Source organism: Camelina sativa, chromosome 17 (genome assembly GCF_000633955.1).
Source record: "Camelina sativa cultivar DH55 chromosome 17, Cs, whole genome shotgun sequence".
NCBI classification, from domain to species: Eukaryota; Viridiplantae; Streptophyta; class Magnoliopsida; order Brassicales; family Brassicaceae; genus Camelina; species Camelina sativa.
Genome location: NC_025701.1, coordinates 19,872,619 through 19,888,610, shown reverse-complemented (window position 1 = coordinate 19,888,610; position 15,992 = coordinate 19,872,619). Strand labels below are relative to the sequence as shown.

Sequence of the window (15,992 nt, the reverse complement as noted above, 5' to 3'; positions counted from 1 at the left end):
CACCTAAACGTTTGTACAGATTATCAATCAGTTCGTGACTATCCTAGTTTGTCGTAAGACGCGTAACTATTACTAAACCACAACAATTAATGAAAAGTTTCCAGTTTGGGTCACATAGGAAGGATATACAGTTTTTTTTTAGGTCACATTTATAAGAAATTGAATTTTTAAATCCGTTAAAGATAACTCATATGTCTGGTTCAATATTTTAATAGGAGCCATAATAGGGTTTTGACAAACAAAATTAGTAATTTAGCTATAACCATGGTTGATCACATTACACCACTACAAAACGAAAAAGCTTTATAAATGAGAGGAGCCAAAAGAAATCAAAAGGGTCAATGCTGGCCATTACCATTACAACCTCACACCGACCACATTCGTCCCCTTCATTACGCTGTATCTCTAAAGGCTAAAGCTAGAAATATGGGTAAAAGTCATGTACCGTCCCTTTTTGTGTTATTCCTATTACAAAATCCTCGTTATTATGCATTGTGCTTCCGGTATGACATGAAATTTTATATTCGAGACGTGTTTCTTAAATAAAACAGAATCTATATAAAGTAAGCCAAAACGATCTGAAAACCAAGAGTGTGTGTAGATCTCAGCCAAGATTCACTCTCATTACCAAAAATAATGGAATGGGAATGGAACAAATTCTTTTTGAAATTTTATGAAATATTTTAGAAGTTCTCTTATCAAATAATTTTATTATCATCTGTGAATTTTGAGTTTCCTATAGATTTTCTTTTTGCTTTTCCCATATATATTTTTGCTTCTATATGAGTTTGAAAACACTTGAAATATGGATTTTGATTGGCCTTAATTCTCGTTCGTAGTTAGTTTATTCTCGTCTTAATAAAAATTGTACTATAAAATAAGTTTTTTTTCAAATGGCATGAATCTCGTTTCCGTTTCTTGCATTATCCATCTCATATAGTATAAAGTTTTTCAAACTTTTAACATTATAATAAATAAAATTAACTAGTCCACCAATTTTTTAAGAGGTTTATTATTATATAAAGTTTCTTCCTTCCCCGGTTGATCGAGTTGTTGGGACTGTGCACGATACAAGGCTTTTATTCACTCAAGTGGGAGAAAAAAATGAAAGTTAAGTGCAGAGTTGTTTCTAGAAAATCCAAATGTTAAGAATCAATATATAATCAATCGTCCAAAAAAAAACAATTAGAAGTAAAATTAAGTTCAGATTGAATTCGACCCCGCAAATTAATGATTCATTTATGTTTTAAGAAATTTGTGTAGAGTATATTTAGACTTTGATTGGTATTTTTATTTTCTTAAAAAATATTTGTGTATTTATATTATTTACCTCAAGAGTTTTAAAAACATTGTCGTTTATTGATTAGGCCGATTGTTTAGGAAATATCTGTATGGATAAAATACTGTTTTGTAAAATTGGAAACTTAATATTAATTAAATTAGTTATAAACTTAATACTTAATGTTAAAGGAAGTGATTCCTATTGTTTTGGAAATTTTATTAGCATAGAAAATCTTGTTTCCAAAAATCAAAACTTAATACTAATTAATTAAATAAAAATAAATTAATAATTAATGCTAATGGTATGATTGTAAATATATTGCAGTTTCAAGATTTATTTGCTAAAAATGTATATATAGATGGCATAGAGCTCTCCACACATCAGTTTTTTCTCAAATGTGTTTCTCTATTAATATATAGGGGATAACCATACCAAATAGCAAATACATATTCACACTCCATCTTGGAAAATTTAATTCATCCAAAATATATTTTGTTATTTCACCGTCTATAAACTGTTCAAAAATATGTAACGTTAGCAATAGAGTGATTAGGATGGTGGAGAAAGAATGAAAGATCGAAGCCAAATGTTTATCATATAGTTAAAACACCAATTGTGACTGTTATATAGTTGACCTTGACCACCAATCATGAATTATATTTGCATATATAATACACAAACGCAAGTGCTCAATATCAACTTCATTTATTTTTTTTATTTTCTTGTAATTTTTTTGTTTTTAATAGTTGGAAGGACAAGCGTACGTTACACACACAAACTGATCTGTAATAATACAGTAGGGTGAGAGTGGAGTGGTAGGGCAAAAGATGGGAGAAAATGCATAATGATGAAGAAAAAAGTCAACGTAGTTTCTTCTTGAGAAGAAGTATTCTTCACTTAAACACTAAACAAAACCGACCATCTTCTGCNCTCTTTTTTTTTTTTTTTTTGTTACCACTCGATATGTCTTTCCTGTTATGATATGTGTATTAGTGTATATAATATATATCCCACACGGCCACACATGAATAGAAGCATAAATTAAGTGTGTGACTCAATGAGACTAAAATGTATATATATCATGGATGTGTTACTGACTAACTGTTTACGGTAAAGATTTAACCGATATATTTTTTTCCAAGCTTCCTTCACTCTTCTTCTTCTCGATCCATTAAGTCTATTTTATAAACAAAAAGAAAATTCAATATATCTTGCGTCATTTAGATAAATTGACCCTAATCACGGAGTGCAAGATTCTGGAGTCTTCACCTTAAATGTTCTCTTTCTTGTATATACAGACCTAATTAATTATCCTAGAAAAGTAACCTAGAAAGGAGATCAACAAAGCTGTGTTAATCAAATTATAAGGCTATGTGACTAGTTTGTTAAGTTTTTCGAGACCTACAGTATACATTATATTATGTTAAATTTCATGGATTTATAATTCATATTCAATTCGAAATAATATCTCTTATGAATGACTTTAAAGTCTTCTTGGCTTTCATATTTTGGGATTTTAACAAAATTTAATTTGTTACAAAACAGAGAAGAAGAGAGGCATGGAGCCAGGTGATGAAAGTCAAAGAAGAAGTTTTGATATACGACACCTATACAAATAAATAAGTAGAAGATATTCCTCCGGGATGACAACTGGCTTCAAAGAAGAAAATTAAGGATTAATTATCGGTTGTATTTGGTCGAACACGATCATACACATTGAATTTGGTCGCATACGCCTAAGAGCATTTTAGATGTTGACAATTGTGAATTGTTAGTAGTAGGTCATACCAACAAAAGCACGCAAAAGTACAAACCAAGATAAATAAATATATATATAAACGGTTTTGATATTGAGAAGCAAAAAAGAAAGGCTCTCAAGGGGAGGCCATGGAGTTGATAGTGTTGTATTCTATTGCAAATTTAGTGAACTTTGGGGTACAGTTGTATCCAACTTATAAGTTGTATCCATTATATTGTTTATACATTCATCAATGAATAATGTCACACACGTCTCTTCATTTCACTTTCCCTTTTGTGATGCTTGCTTGTATTGGACTTCATTGATTTGACTATTGTAAGTATAGTGTAAAAGTAGCTTTCGTTTTCTAGCCATTTTTACAATTTATATAGAAAGGTAGTGGGGACCGGTCTAGATGAAAAAGATTCATGTTTGGTTTTGAGTACTAGACTAAAAAAACAGTTTGTCCCCGGTTGCATTTAACTTCTGTTTGGTCAGCCGTTTGAATTTGATTGGTTTTGGACGAGCTGTTTTCTAGAAAGTGTCGATTATGTTCGTTCCACATCCAAAGTTAGAAAGTAGTGGAAACTTGAACAACTAACTTAGTATGTTGTCGATCATTTGTTATGCGTATACATAAAAGTTAAAAACCAGATAAATACAATAAATCCCGTATAAATACACTGAGACACATGGAAATTAGGGGTCAGATATGATGCGGTCGATAGAGCCATCACTATATACAAACCAAATCCAACTAATATATATAAGCGCCAAGAGCTGTATCATATTCATTGTCTTTCAAGAATACAAGTTTCAGTCTTATTAAAACTTGCATGTATCTAAGAACCTATTTTACACCAACAAGGAATGCTGGATCGGGCCTCTTAGTCTTACATATCATAACATGCATGATATGTATTTGGACCCAAACTCTAACCTTATTCATCCTTCTCTAATTGTGGACATGTTAGATACCTACCTTATGATATTTCTTTTCGATTCAAATATTCACAATCCGTTTTTCATAATATGTTTTTAATAACATGTTATGGTTTAACACATGTGATCTTATAAACATAACAAAAGAAATATAAATAGTAGCATCACTTGGTATAATCATTTTTTTCCGGAAAAGAAGATCTTATCTACTTATTGTCATGGGAGGAAAGTTATGGTCGGGATGGGGAATTTGTAATGCCTCCAACTATATCCTGATTTGACTTTCAAGACGGATGAAAAGATCCCACAAACCTTGATCAATGAGTAAAATATTATTGTAGTCTCACGTATGTCACTTTGTATGCCCCCACATTACTAAAGTAATCTGTGCTTAACCTAATAATATATCGCATTGATAAGCCAAATGATGATAACATTGATAAAAATGAAAATTTTAACCGAATTTTTAATCTATTAGTTTAGATTATTGTGTTATAGTTTTATCAACATATAGTAGAATATGTAGAAATTTTTTTGGGATACTCCAATTCTAAAATTCTGTGATTTTCTGAATTTTCGCCATAAAGTTGTTTTAAATGTTGGTAAAACTGAATACCTTCGAACTTAAAACTTGCATGCATGTCATACATACACATTAATTATCTTCAATCCATCAGTATCGGGTCGACTATACATATGTACGTTAGATTGGTAATTACTTAAATCAAAATTTGTGATAATCCATAGAAAAGTGTCTTCAAAATTAAATTATGATGATACTATAAACTTGGTTAGTTCTTTTTGATGTGAAGTTTCTACTATTACTGACGAAAAGGGCTAAACTAACACTGATGGGAAGGGAAGATTCGTCAAAGGTTGTCATCATAATTAAATCGCAACTTCATATATCAACCGTAAATGTCAAGAAAACATATTGTAGTAAACAATAGTTTATGCCCCGGAGCCACAGGCCAAAGTTGAAATTTGCTTGTAATGATGATGATGATGCATTTTAAACATATTGGACAGTGGGTCCGTTACTTCCCACTAACACACTAATAAGTTTAGTAAGCTTAATTATTTGATACATCCGATCAAACCAAGTTTTAGAAAATAGAAGGTTATGAATAATGCTAAATTACCAACAAAAATAATTAAATAGTATTTTCTAATTAAAAATTAACTTCTCTTTATGAGAGTTCTATTCATTAGAAACATTTACACTTTTCAATATTGAAGTCTAATTTCTAATTTAAAACTGATGTAGAGTTTTATTTTGTTTTATTGTATAATATTTTTATAGTTTCTTTCTCATGATTTTTTTTAAGAATGAACGAGACATTATAAGTACCTCCTCGCTCCCCACCTCGTTTATTTATCTTTGTGCCAACTCCTTCTAAAGCAGACCTTATATCTCCCTTTCGTTGACATAATTAAAGAAATTAACATAGAAAGAGCTATGGATGTTCGTGATCTATCTGAAGAAGCTAAAAGAGGACTACACATGTCCGAGGAATCATCGGACGATCTTTGCGTTGATTCTCGAGGTCGACCATGCAGGCCAAGCAAGCATGGTGGTACAAGAGCTGCCCTCTTTGTTCTAGGTATCCTTCCCCTTCTATCGTCAACTTTAACTATGCACATCGACTAGCTAAACCAGCTTGTTGCATATATGGCCGGGATGGTCCATGCTATATATAGGTTATATTGATTGGGCTATGTTTATATTTATCTATCATCTATGTTACGTTTAGGTCTCCAAGCTTTTGAGATGATGGCGATCGCAGCTGTTGGAAACAACTTGATCACATACGTGTTCAATGAAATGCATTTCCCTTTGTCCAAATCCGCAAACCTCGTGACTAACTTCATAGGAACGGTGTTTCTTCTCTCGCTTCTTGGTGGCTTCCTCTCTGATTCCTACCTTGGAAGCTTTCGCACCATGCTCGTCTTTGGCATCATCGAAATTTTTGTATGTATACTCTAGCTAGCTCCCTTTTCACCTTTTCTCATTTCTATTTTAGATGCTCTTGAATATTCTACATCACTTTTCATCTCTAACTAGTAACCTTGATTTAAACGGGCTATTAAAAGTATTTATAGAAAAAAAAAGTCAAAAACTTTAACATAAAGTTGTAATGAAAGTGCATTATATGAACTAAACCTTTCTTGCTGAAACTTTCGGTTCTTTGGAAAAGCAAATGTGTTGTATAATACTGTAGTTTTATTTTCACTAGGTTATATAATATGTTAAATTGACAATATAATGTTCTTGTAGAAAATAGTACCTCACAATATATATAGTCTTGGGACGAAATTTACGGTTGCATATTTGATATTAGCTAGGTACACTTAAGTTTCAATCCCTCGCTTATATAAAGTAACACGTAACCTTGAACATATATTAGTTACGTGAACGTCATACACATATCTATGTGTAGTTATCTAAGAATTTTAGTTATGAAATATTCGAGTAATGTTGGTTGACAAAAACTAAGAGAAGTTTTTGGCTAACAAAAACATGTAACAAATAAAACAGGGTTTCATACTATTGGCAGTCCAAGCTCATCTCCCAGAGCTAAGACCACCAGAATGCGACATGAAGGGCACAATACATTGCTTAGAGGCAAATGGTTATAAAGCGGTCACTCTCTACGCCGCACTCTGTTTGGTGGCGTTAGGGAGTGGCTGTCTCAAACCGAACATCATCTCTCACGGTGCCGACCAGTTTCAAAGAAAGGATTTGAGGAAGCTATCAAGTTTCTTCAATGCGGCTTACTTCGCCTTCTCGATGGGCCAACTTATTGCACTTACACTCTTAGTTTGGGTGCAAACGCATTCTGGCATGGACGTTGGTTTTGGTGTCTCCGCGGCTGTTATGGCCGCGGGGTTGATCAGCCTTGTTGCTGGAACTAACTTTTATAGGAATAAAGCATCCCGTGGTAGCATCTTCACACCAATTGCTCAGGTAAATCAAGAACCGTATTGTTTTTTTTTTTTTTTTAAAAATCATAAAATGTATTCATTTCACTTATAAACTCAAACATGGGCCTTTGATACATTTTGAGGCATATAAAAGAGTTTTGATCTTGACTTCTGATTTTTATCAATCGATCAGGTCTTTGTAGCAGCGATCACTAAACGTAAACAGATTTGTCCTTCAAACCCAAACATGCTTCACCAACCTTCAATGGATCTCGTTCGTGTCAAACCTCTCCTTCATACTAATAAGTTCAGGTAATNCTTTTGAGATGATGGCGATCGCAGCTGTTGGAAACAACTTGATCACATACGTGTTCAATGAAATGCATTTCCCTTTGTCCAAATCCGCAAACCTCGTGACTAACTTCATAGGAACGGTGTTTCTTCTCTCGCTTCTTGGTGGCTTCCTCTCTGATTCCTACCTTGGAAGCTTTCGCACCATGCTCGTCTTTGGCATCATCGAAATTTTTGTATGTATACTCTAGCTAGCTCCCTTTTCACCTTTTCTCATTTCTATTTTAGATGCTCTTGAATATTCTACATCACTTTTCATCTCTAACTAGTAACCTTGATTTAAACGGGCTATTAAAAGTATTTATAGAAAAAAAAAGTCAAAAACTTTAACATAAAGTTGTAATGAAAGTGCATTATATGAACTAAACCTTTCTTGCTGAAACTTTCGGTTCTTTGGAAAAGCAAATGTGTTGTATAATACTGTAGTTTTATTTTCACTAGGTTATATAATATGTTAAATTGACAATATAATGTTCTTGTAGAAAATAGTACCTCACAATATATATAGTCTTGGGACGAAATTTACGGTTGCATATTTGATATTAGCTAGGTACACTTAAGTTTCAATCCCTCGCTTATATAAAGTAACACGTAACCTTGAACATATATTAGTTACGTGAACGTCATACACATATCTATGTGTAGTTATCTAAGAATTTTAGTTATGAAATATTCGAGTAATGTTGGTTGACAAAAACTAAGAGAAGTTTTTGGCTAACAAAAACATGTAACAAATAAAACAGGGTTTCATACTATTGGCAGTCCAAGCTCATCTCCCAGAGCTAAGACCACCAGAATGCGACATGAAGGGCACAATACATTGCTTAGAGGCAAATGGTTATAAAGCGGTCACTCTCTACGCCGCACTCTGTTTGGTGGCGTTAGGGAGTGGCTGTCTCAAACCGAACATCATCTCTCACGGTGCCGACCAGTTTCAAAGAAAGGATTTGAGGAAGCTATCAAGTTTCTTCAATGCGGCTTACTTCGCCTTCTCGATGGGCCAACTTATTGCACTTACACTCTTAGTTTGGGTGCAAACGCATTCTGGCATGGACGTTGGTTTTGGTGTCTCCGCGGCTGTTATGGCCGCGGGGTTGATCAGCCTTGTTGCTGGAACTAACTTTTATAGGAATAAAGCATCCCGTGGTAGCATCTTCACACCAATTGCTCAGGTAAATCAAGAACCGTATTGTTTTTTTTTTTTTTTTAAAACTCATAAAATGTATTCATTTCACTTATAAACTCAAACATGGGCCTTTGATACATTTTGAGGCATATAAAAGAGTTTTGATCTTGACTTCTGATTTTTATCAATCGATCAGGTCTTTGTAGCAGCGATCACTAAACGTAAACAGATTTGTCCTTCAAACCCAAACATGCTTCACCAACCTTCAATGGATCTCGTTCGTGTCAAACCTCTCCTTCATACTAATAAGTTCAGGTAATATGTCATTAATCTCTTTATACAATAACCGCCAAAACTGACTAACCAACTAACTAAGTAACTAACTAACTAACTAACTAAACGCTCTTTTCTTGACGTGCAGGTTTCTTGACAAGGCTTGCATCAAGACGCAAGGCAAAGTAATGGAGAGTCCATGGAGACTCTGCACAACCGAACAAATCCATCAAGTCAAGATTCTGTTATCAGTCATACCGATATTCGCATGTACTATCATCTTCAACACTATCTTAGCTCAGCTTCAAACTTTCTCTGTTCAGCAAGGAAGCTCTATGAACACACACATCACAAAGACTTTTCAAATCCCACCTGCTTCTCTTCAAGCCATCCCTTACATCATTCTCATCTTCTTTGTGCCTCTCTACGAAACGTTCTTCGTCCCACTCGCTAGAAAGGTCACGGGAAACGATTCCGGAATCTCTCCTCTTCAGAGAATTGGCGTTGGACTGTTCTTAGCGACGTTCTCGATGGTTGCAGCTGCTTTAGTGGAGAAGAAGAGACGAGAATCGTTCTTGGAACAGAACGTAACGCTCTCGATCTTTTGGATCGCGCCTCAGTTTCTGATATTCGGTTTATCAGAGATGTTTACAGCCGTTGGATTAGTGGAGTTTTTCTACAAACAGTCTTCAAAGAGTATGCAGTCTTTTCTCACGGCATTGACTTACTGCTCTTACTCTTTCGGGTTCTATCTTAGTTCTGTTCTTGTCTCGGCTGTGAACAGAGTTACTTCTAGTAATGGATCAGGGACGAGAGAAGGTTGGTTAGGAGATAACGATCTTAACAAAGATAGATTAGATCACTTTTACTGCCTCTTAGCTTCATTGAGTTTCATCAACTTCTTTAACTATATTTTCTGGTCAAGATGGTATTCGTGTGATCCATCCGCGACACATCATAGCGCCGAAGTCAATAGCTTGGAGGATTTAGAAAATGGAGAAAATAAGGATTCCACGAGGGAGAAGCCTAGAATTTGACTATGTATGTTAGAGATCATCTTGTTGTAACCCTTTAGGAGGGATACTAGAAGGAATAATTTTGAGGATTCTATTTGCTTATTAATCCGGTTGTAATCATATGTTTTGGAAATGGCGGGGTAGAGTCTTTTTTGTTTTGGTTTTTTTTTAAATTTTTTTATATATTTGGGGTTTGTAATGATGAAGAGTTAGTTTGAAAGGTTTAGAGAACTTGTCTTTTGACTTAATTATGTATCAAGAAGCTAGTTGGTTTTGTGATGTGATTGATAATGTTTTTAGTCTCGCCAAACCGTTATAACTGGCTAAAAGCCTAAAACAGCGTTTTTGTTTGGCAATTGCTGTCTTTTGACCTTTGAGCCATATGATGAGTCCATAGATTTAACACATCTTTGAAGTTGGAAAGAGATATGGTCTATTCCCATAGATATTGACATCATCAGGTAAAAGATAGAGTGAGGTAAGCATCATTGCTTGTAACCTTTGGGCCGACAGAGAAGGTCCACACAACTCACTGCTCCATTGCTACAGCTCAATGGATAGTAGTGTATTTCACCACTACATCTTAAATATATGAGTTTTTTTTGTGTGTAATTTGAGCATCATCATTGACTTCGGAAAGAAATATATACTATAATGTGTATGTTCATTATTCTGCTTTACTTTTAATTGAACAATACATCTGAAGGGCTTTACCTTAAAGGTTGTACAGCAGCTCAGTCCACGAATGTTTCCAGCCTCTACAAGATGGACCGACCCATTTTGATAGATAAATATGTTTGTTTCACTACATAACAGAGCTCTTTACAAGTCACATTAGTAAGATATCACTAGATATTTTTAGCTATGTTTGAGTCAGTCTCTAAAGAATATAGCGAATCATTGTCATGACTCTACAATAGTATTTACAAGCATTAACATAAATATGCTACAAATCAGGTTACATATGTATCACTTTAATGCCAAGTTCTGGCTATCTCTATTCTCTGATCAAGAAGTTGAGTCATGTGTTGCGGAAGCCGCACAAAGCGCATCAAGATATGTTAGCGCCTAAAGTGTTGTGTAAAAAAAAAGTAGAGTTATATTTTTTTGTAATATCTGCTATATGCAAATAGTTAGTTGGGACATGCACATTGCATGACAAGACAGTCAGATTGAGAGAGAGAGAGAGAGAAGCAAAACATAAACGCCATTGCCGTTCTGCAACTACATTCTTGTTTTCATTTTATTTAAATAACATCTCATGAACATTCAGAACTTGTTTCTTAATCTGACAGCTCTCATCTCCTCAGAATTTCCGTCCCTTTGGTGTCTCACATGTGCTTATAGAGGTATGTTCATGATTCTCAAGCATATATATTAAGACTTGAGTTTGTTAAGGTTATCATTTCTTGTGAAAAACTAGAGCCTAGTTACTGTAAGAATTTGAGTTCCTTGATGTAGTTTTTTAGCATCATCATGTTCATCGAGTATGGTAATGGCATGTAATGAAAAATACAGAGACAAGTATATTGATTATGCTTCATCCTCATCATCACAATGATGTTCTACAGATTTAGCACTAAGGAGGCGCAGAAGAGATGAGGGCTAAAGCTGCTTCAGGGAAAGCTATAATAGTGCTGTGTCTTGCTAGCTTTCTTGCAGGCTCATTGTTCATGAGTCGAACTTTGAGTCGCTCTTACATATTTGAAGAAGAGGATCACCATCTCACAAAGCATCTGTCTACTAAACGTTTAGACATTCAAAAGGACTGCGATGAACATAAACGCGTAATAAACCCTTCTATACTTTAACTAACACTTGCTCATGTTCATATATATGCTCACTAAACCACAAGTGTTTTCTCTTTGTTGATCAGAAATTGATAGAAAGCAAATCCAGAGACATAATAGGAGAAGTATCCAAAACCCACCAAGCAGTAAAGTAATAAAACCATATTCGTTTTCTATGTTTCCTTAGGTAATTGAGACAGAGGAGGTACTAAAATCTGATTCTTTCTTGTGGTTTATAACATATCATTGGAGAGAACAATGTCAACGTTGGAGATGGAGTTAGCAGCAGCACGTACCAGCGATAGAAGCAGTGAGTTCTGGAGCGAACGGTCAGCGAAAAACCAGAGTCTACAGAAGGTGTTTGCAGTGATAGGCATCAACACAGCATTCAGCAGCAAGAAAAGACGAGACTCGGTGAGGCAAACATGGATGCCAACAGGCGAGAAGCTAAAAAAAATCGAGACAGAGAAAGGGATTGTTGTAAGGTTGTGAAGTAAGCCACAAGTATCCTCAATTCACTACTTTAAACACACATACCAAACTTCAGTCATATAAAACAGAGAACGTTTGGATTTTTATTTGCCAGGTTTGTGATAGGACACAGTGCAACACCAGGAGGAGTACTAGACAAAGCCATTGATGAAGAAGATTCAGAGCATAAAGATTTCTTGAGACTAAAACACATTGAAGGATATCACCAACTCTCAACAAAGACAAGACTATACTTCTCAACAGCAACTGCAATGTATGACGCAGAGTATTACGTGAAGGTAGACGATGATGTTCATGTCAATTTAGGTATGCTTGTTACAACACTTGCGAGATATCAATCAAGACCGAGGATTTACATTGGTTGCATGAAGTCAGGTCCTGTTCTTTCACAAAAGTAAGCAAAAAGAAGTGACCTTTATATAGCAAATTTGAAACCATTGGATGCAACATATGACAAAAAAAGTTTGGAAATGTAGGGGAGTAAAGTATCATGAGCCAGAGTTTTGGAAATTTGGAGAAGAGGGTAACAAGTACTTTAGGCATGCGACTGGACAAATTTATGCAATCTCAAAGGACTTAGCTGTATATATCTCCACTAACCAGTAAGTTTTCAGAATCCATGATGTAAAAGATTACTCTTTTGGGGGTTTATGGAAAGGAATGATTCAGTAGTGGGCATGATGTGCGCAGGGGAATACTGCACCGGTACGCGAACGAGGATGTGTCATTAGGAGCGTGGATGCTAGGGTTAGAAGTGGAGCATGTGGACGAGAGGTCAATGTGTTGTGGAACACCACCGGATTGTCAGTGGAAAGCACAAGCCGGGAACGTGTGTGCAGCGTCGTTCGATTGGTCTTGCAGTGGGATATGTAAGTCCGTTGATCGTATGGCTCGTGTACACCAAGCTTGCGCGGAAAGAGACACTCCCCTCGCTAATTTTCGCTTCTTGTATTGAGGTTTCACTTAAAACTTTGCTTAGTTAAAACTTAAAAGAATAAGGAAGGTAAAATAGTAATAAAAATAAAAAAAACTTGAGACTACATGACTTTTTTTTTTTTTGTTTGGTGTGGAAAAATTGGTTATGTTTTCTTTGTCATTTGGAAACCTTGGTTCTTAAGTTTATGGGTTCTTTTTTTTTTGTTGGGTCAATTGGATAAGTCAAGGATTTAAAATTATTTAGCAAGAAAGGAGATAATTGTGCCGGTTAAGGAGATAATCCACTCTATATTATGCTTAATCAAAGCTGAGCTAATCAAGTATTTTATTCACATTTATGTTATAATTTTTTTAATAAATATGTATAAGTAACTAAAGATCTTGATTTTTTTTAAAAAATAAACTTTATAACCAAAAACAGGGGGGAAGTAAAGTAAATCACTGGATTTGTTTTTTAAATAAACTTTTTTTTTTGGATTTGCTTAAATCATTGGCTTATATTTTATTTTCAAACAAAACCAAAAGAAAATCACTGGATTTATGTGATTTTTTTAAAAAGTTTGGATTAAAGAGATTTCCACAAGAGGATCGAGGTGTCACAATCGGAATTGGATAGGACTTTACTAAATAGGCTAATTAAGCAGAGAGGTTAGTACGGCTACTTTAGTAATTTAATATTTTTTTTTAAAAAAGGAGAATCAAAACGAAAGAGAAGTCAAATAAGGAAAAGAAAAAAAAAAGGCTTGGAGAAAAAGAAATCGAAACCGCCTCGAATTTGGAATCAGTGGATGGGTCCCACTCCGTCCTCCAGAAATTGGTGAGTAAAAATAAAATAAAAAGAAAGAAACAAAAATAAGTAAAAAGCATATCTTCCTTTGTTCCTTCTCTATCCCTCTCTCTATCCCTCTCCCCACCATCAGAATCGGTCAAGCTTTTTTAGTCAATACCCCCAAAAAACCCTAAAATCTTCCTCTCCCCCCAAAACTTTTGAGAGGGAAAATCTCTCCGCCAAAAAAACTAAACACTCCCCCTTCTAAAAACACACCCTTCACCTTCTCTCTCTTCTGTATCGTAAATCTCAACTCTCTCTCTCTCTCTCTCTCTCTCTCTCTCTCTCTCTCTCTCTCTCTCTCTCTCTTTTACTGTTTCTTTTTCTTTCTAAGTTTTTTGTTTTAGTGTCGGAAAAAACAAACCCTTTGTTACGGTCATGGCGGTGATGAACGGCTGTAGGTCGGCGAAGCGAGCGAGGCGTTGCAACAGAGTCTCTGCCGATCTCTACGATTTCTCTACTTTCCCCTCCGATCACACCAACGGCGGCGATTCCACCTCCACCTTGCCGCCGTTCCGCGACGTTGTCAGAACTTTCCTCGCTACTCACGCGCGTGTCACTTTCCCTCCCTCGACGCTCTTCTCGAGCTTGATGACGTGGCAGATCATGCTCAGGCCTGGGGATTCCACGGACGGTGGTGCTTCAGATCTCTCTTCTAGGGTCGTCTCTCTCGATGTTGTGGAGGAGGATGTCACCAGATCCTCTAGATCTGTCTACTGTGACCACTGCCGAGTCGTTGGTGAGTCCACGTCCTTACAGATTTCTCAAAAAAAGTTCCAAACTTTTTCTCTTTTCATAAATAAAGTTTCTTTTACCTGTTATCATGGTGTGCGCATGCATTAGATTGAAAGCAAACACTGAGCTAAATCTCTCTTTGTGTTTTTTTCAAGGTTGGAGTAGTCATCCAGTGTGCAGAAAGAGGTATCACTTCATCATAAGGTCTCGAGGAGACACTAAGGCTTGCTCGAGGTGTGGTAATACTCAGAATTTCTCTGAAGGCAGCAACTGCAAGTGGTGCAGCTTGGCTCTCGATATTGAAGACTGGGTTTACTCTCAGCTTGAAGACAACACTCACCTCCTTCACGGTGTCATCCACTCCAACGGCTTTGCTCATCTCTTGTCTCTCAACGGGAGGGAAGGTGGCTCTGGTTTTTTGACTGGTCGTGCCATTATGGACTTTTGGGACAGGCTTTGTTCCTCCCTTGCTGTTCGTAAGGCAAGCGTGATGGATGTGTCAAGGAAGTACGGCATGGATTACCGGTTGCTTCATGGGATCACTAGAGGGTGTTCCTGGTACAGTGAGTGGGGTTATGAATTCAAATCTGGGAGCTATGCACTCACAAGGGAAGCTTACCACAGTGCGGTGGATACTTTATCTGAGATACCTCTCTCTGAGTTTTTGTACCAAGGGAGGAAACCAAGAGCTCAGCTCCACTCCACTATTGGCTTCTACCAATCACTCTCGTGCTCAGAGCTTGTGACTGTGAAAGACCTCTTCTCCTTTCTGCTACAGCTGATTCGTGACAACCGATCAAAACCTACATCATCTAAGTCTTCTGTGCTATGTGCTTGGTCAAGGAGTGATGTGGAACGTGTACAGCAAGCCATGATTAAGATACTGAAAGCTGCAGGACGTCCACGACCCAACTGGGTTACAAGGTGGGCTCTCAAAAGGTCTGTTTGCAAAACAGGCTCTCCACAACTGATTGATTACTCTCTCAAGCATTTTGGAGGGGTATTGGCGGATGACGGATCTCAAGAAGTCTGCTCCCGTTGTAATCCTGGTTCAAACGACTTTGAGTACAGGTAAATTTTCAAGAGATGTCTCTTATTATTCTGCTCGGGTTGGTTGGTTTCCAGTGTTCCATAATTATCTTAAACTTTGCATATGAACTTCAGGCTTGAACCTGTCAGCAATGTGCACCGCTTATCTAAACAAGAAGTAAATAATGTATCAGCGGAGCATGTCAAACAAGACTTAAGATATTTGTATGAAACTTTATTGCACCCACAAACCATGGCCGAGTTTAGGTCTCGGGCTACAAGAGATAAAATGATTGATGCAGCCACGAAAGTACTAGACTGTAAGCATTTCATAAAAGATCACCTGTCTAGCACAGTGAACCCCTTTGCAATCAACCTCTGGTGCTGTGTTGAGCTTTCCGATGAGTCCAAAGAATGCCCAGCCCCTCCACCTGAACTGTTGGTTTTGCCATTGAATGCTACTGTTTCTGACCTGAAAACCGAAGCTGCTAAGGCTTTTCAGGAAGTGTATGCAATGTTCAAGAGGTT

The 15,992-nt window shown here is 36.3% G+C and overlaps 3 protein-coding genes and 1 long non-coding RNA gene across 6 annotated transcripts in view; 3 read left to right on the top strand and 1 right to left on the bottom strand.

Annotated features, from left to right (window-relative positions):
• LOC104757702 (protein NRT1/ PTR FAMILY 4.4) lies at positions 5,371–9,944 on the top strand. 2 transcript variants are annotated; one of them, XM_010480464.2, is made up of 6 exons: positions 5,376–5,566; positions 5,717–5,733; positions 7,214–7,414; positions 7,982–8,410; positions 8,561–8,679; positions 8,786–9,944. In XM_010480464.2, the coding sequence occupies exons 1-6, from the start codon at positions 5,422–5,424 to the stop codon at positions 9,672–9,674; spliced, it is 1,800 nt and encodes a 599-aa protein (XP_010478766.1). In that variant the 5' UTR covers positions 5,376–5,421; the 3' UTR covers positions 9,675–9,944. The 2 variants fall into 2 exon arrangements, with proteins under 2 accessions (XP_010478767.1, XP_010478766.1); XM_010480465.2 differs by lacking the exons at positions 7,214–7,414; positions 7,982–8,410; positions 8,561–8,679 and adding exons at positions 6,502–6,930; positions 7,081–7,199 and having other exon boundaries at positions 5,371–5,566; positions 5,717–5,934; positions 8,786–9,932.
• LOC104757703 (probable beta-1,3-galactosyltransferase 8) lies at positions 10,032–13,836 on the top strand. Of its 2 annotated transcripts, none has more exons than XM_010480466.2 (6): positions 10,032–11,440; positions 11,530–11,594; positions 11,686–11,928; positions 12,030–12,329; positions 12,412–12,537; positions 12,626–13,836. In XM_010480466.2, exons 1-6 carry the CDS (start codon positions 11,252–11,254, stop codon positions 12,888–12,890), a joined length of 1,188 nt encoding a protein of 395 aa, XP_010478768.1. In that variant the 5' UTR covers positions 10,032–11,251; the 3' UTR covers positions 12,891–13,836. The 2 variants fall into 2 exon arrangements, with proteins under 2 accessions (XP_010478768.1, XP_019094735.1); XM_019239190.1 differs by having other exon boundaries at positions 12,006–12,329.
• LOC104757705 (PHD finger protein At1g33420) overlaps positions 13,857–15,992 on the top strand; it is a 5,001-nt gene continuing 2,865 nt past the window's right edge. The window contains exons 1-3 of the mRNA XM_010480468.2: positions 13,857–14,439; positions 14,591–15,506; positions 15,600–15,989. Of these exons, the coding sequence (XP_010478770.1) occupies positions 14,079–14,439; positions 14,591–15,506; positions 15,600–15,989 (1,667 nt within the window). The 5' untranslated portion in view covers positions 13,857–14,078. The remainder of the gene's footprint in view (positions 14,440–14,590; positions 15,507–15,599; positions 15,990–15,992) is intronic.
• The window catches only part of LOC104757706, a 5,284-nt gene continuing 4,791 nt past the window's right edge, over positions 15,500–15,992 (bottom strand). The window contains exon 8 of the long non-coding RNA XR_762504.2: positions 15,500–15,631. This is a non-coding gene — a long non-coding RNA (uncharacterized LOC104757706). The remainder of the gene's footprint in view (positions 15,632–15,992) is intronic.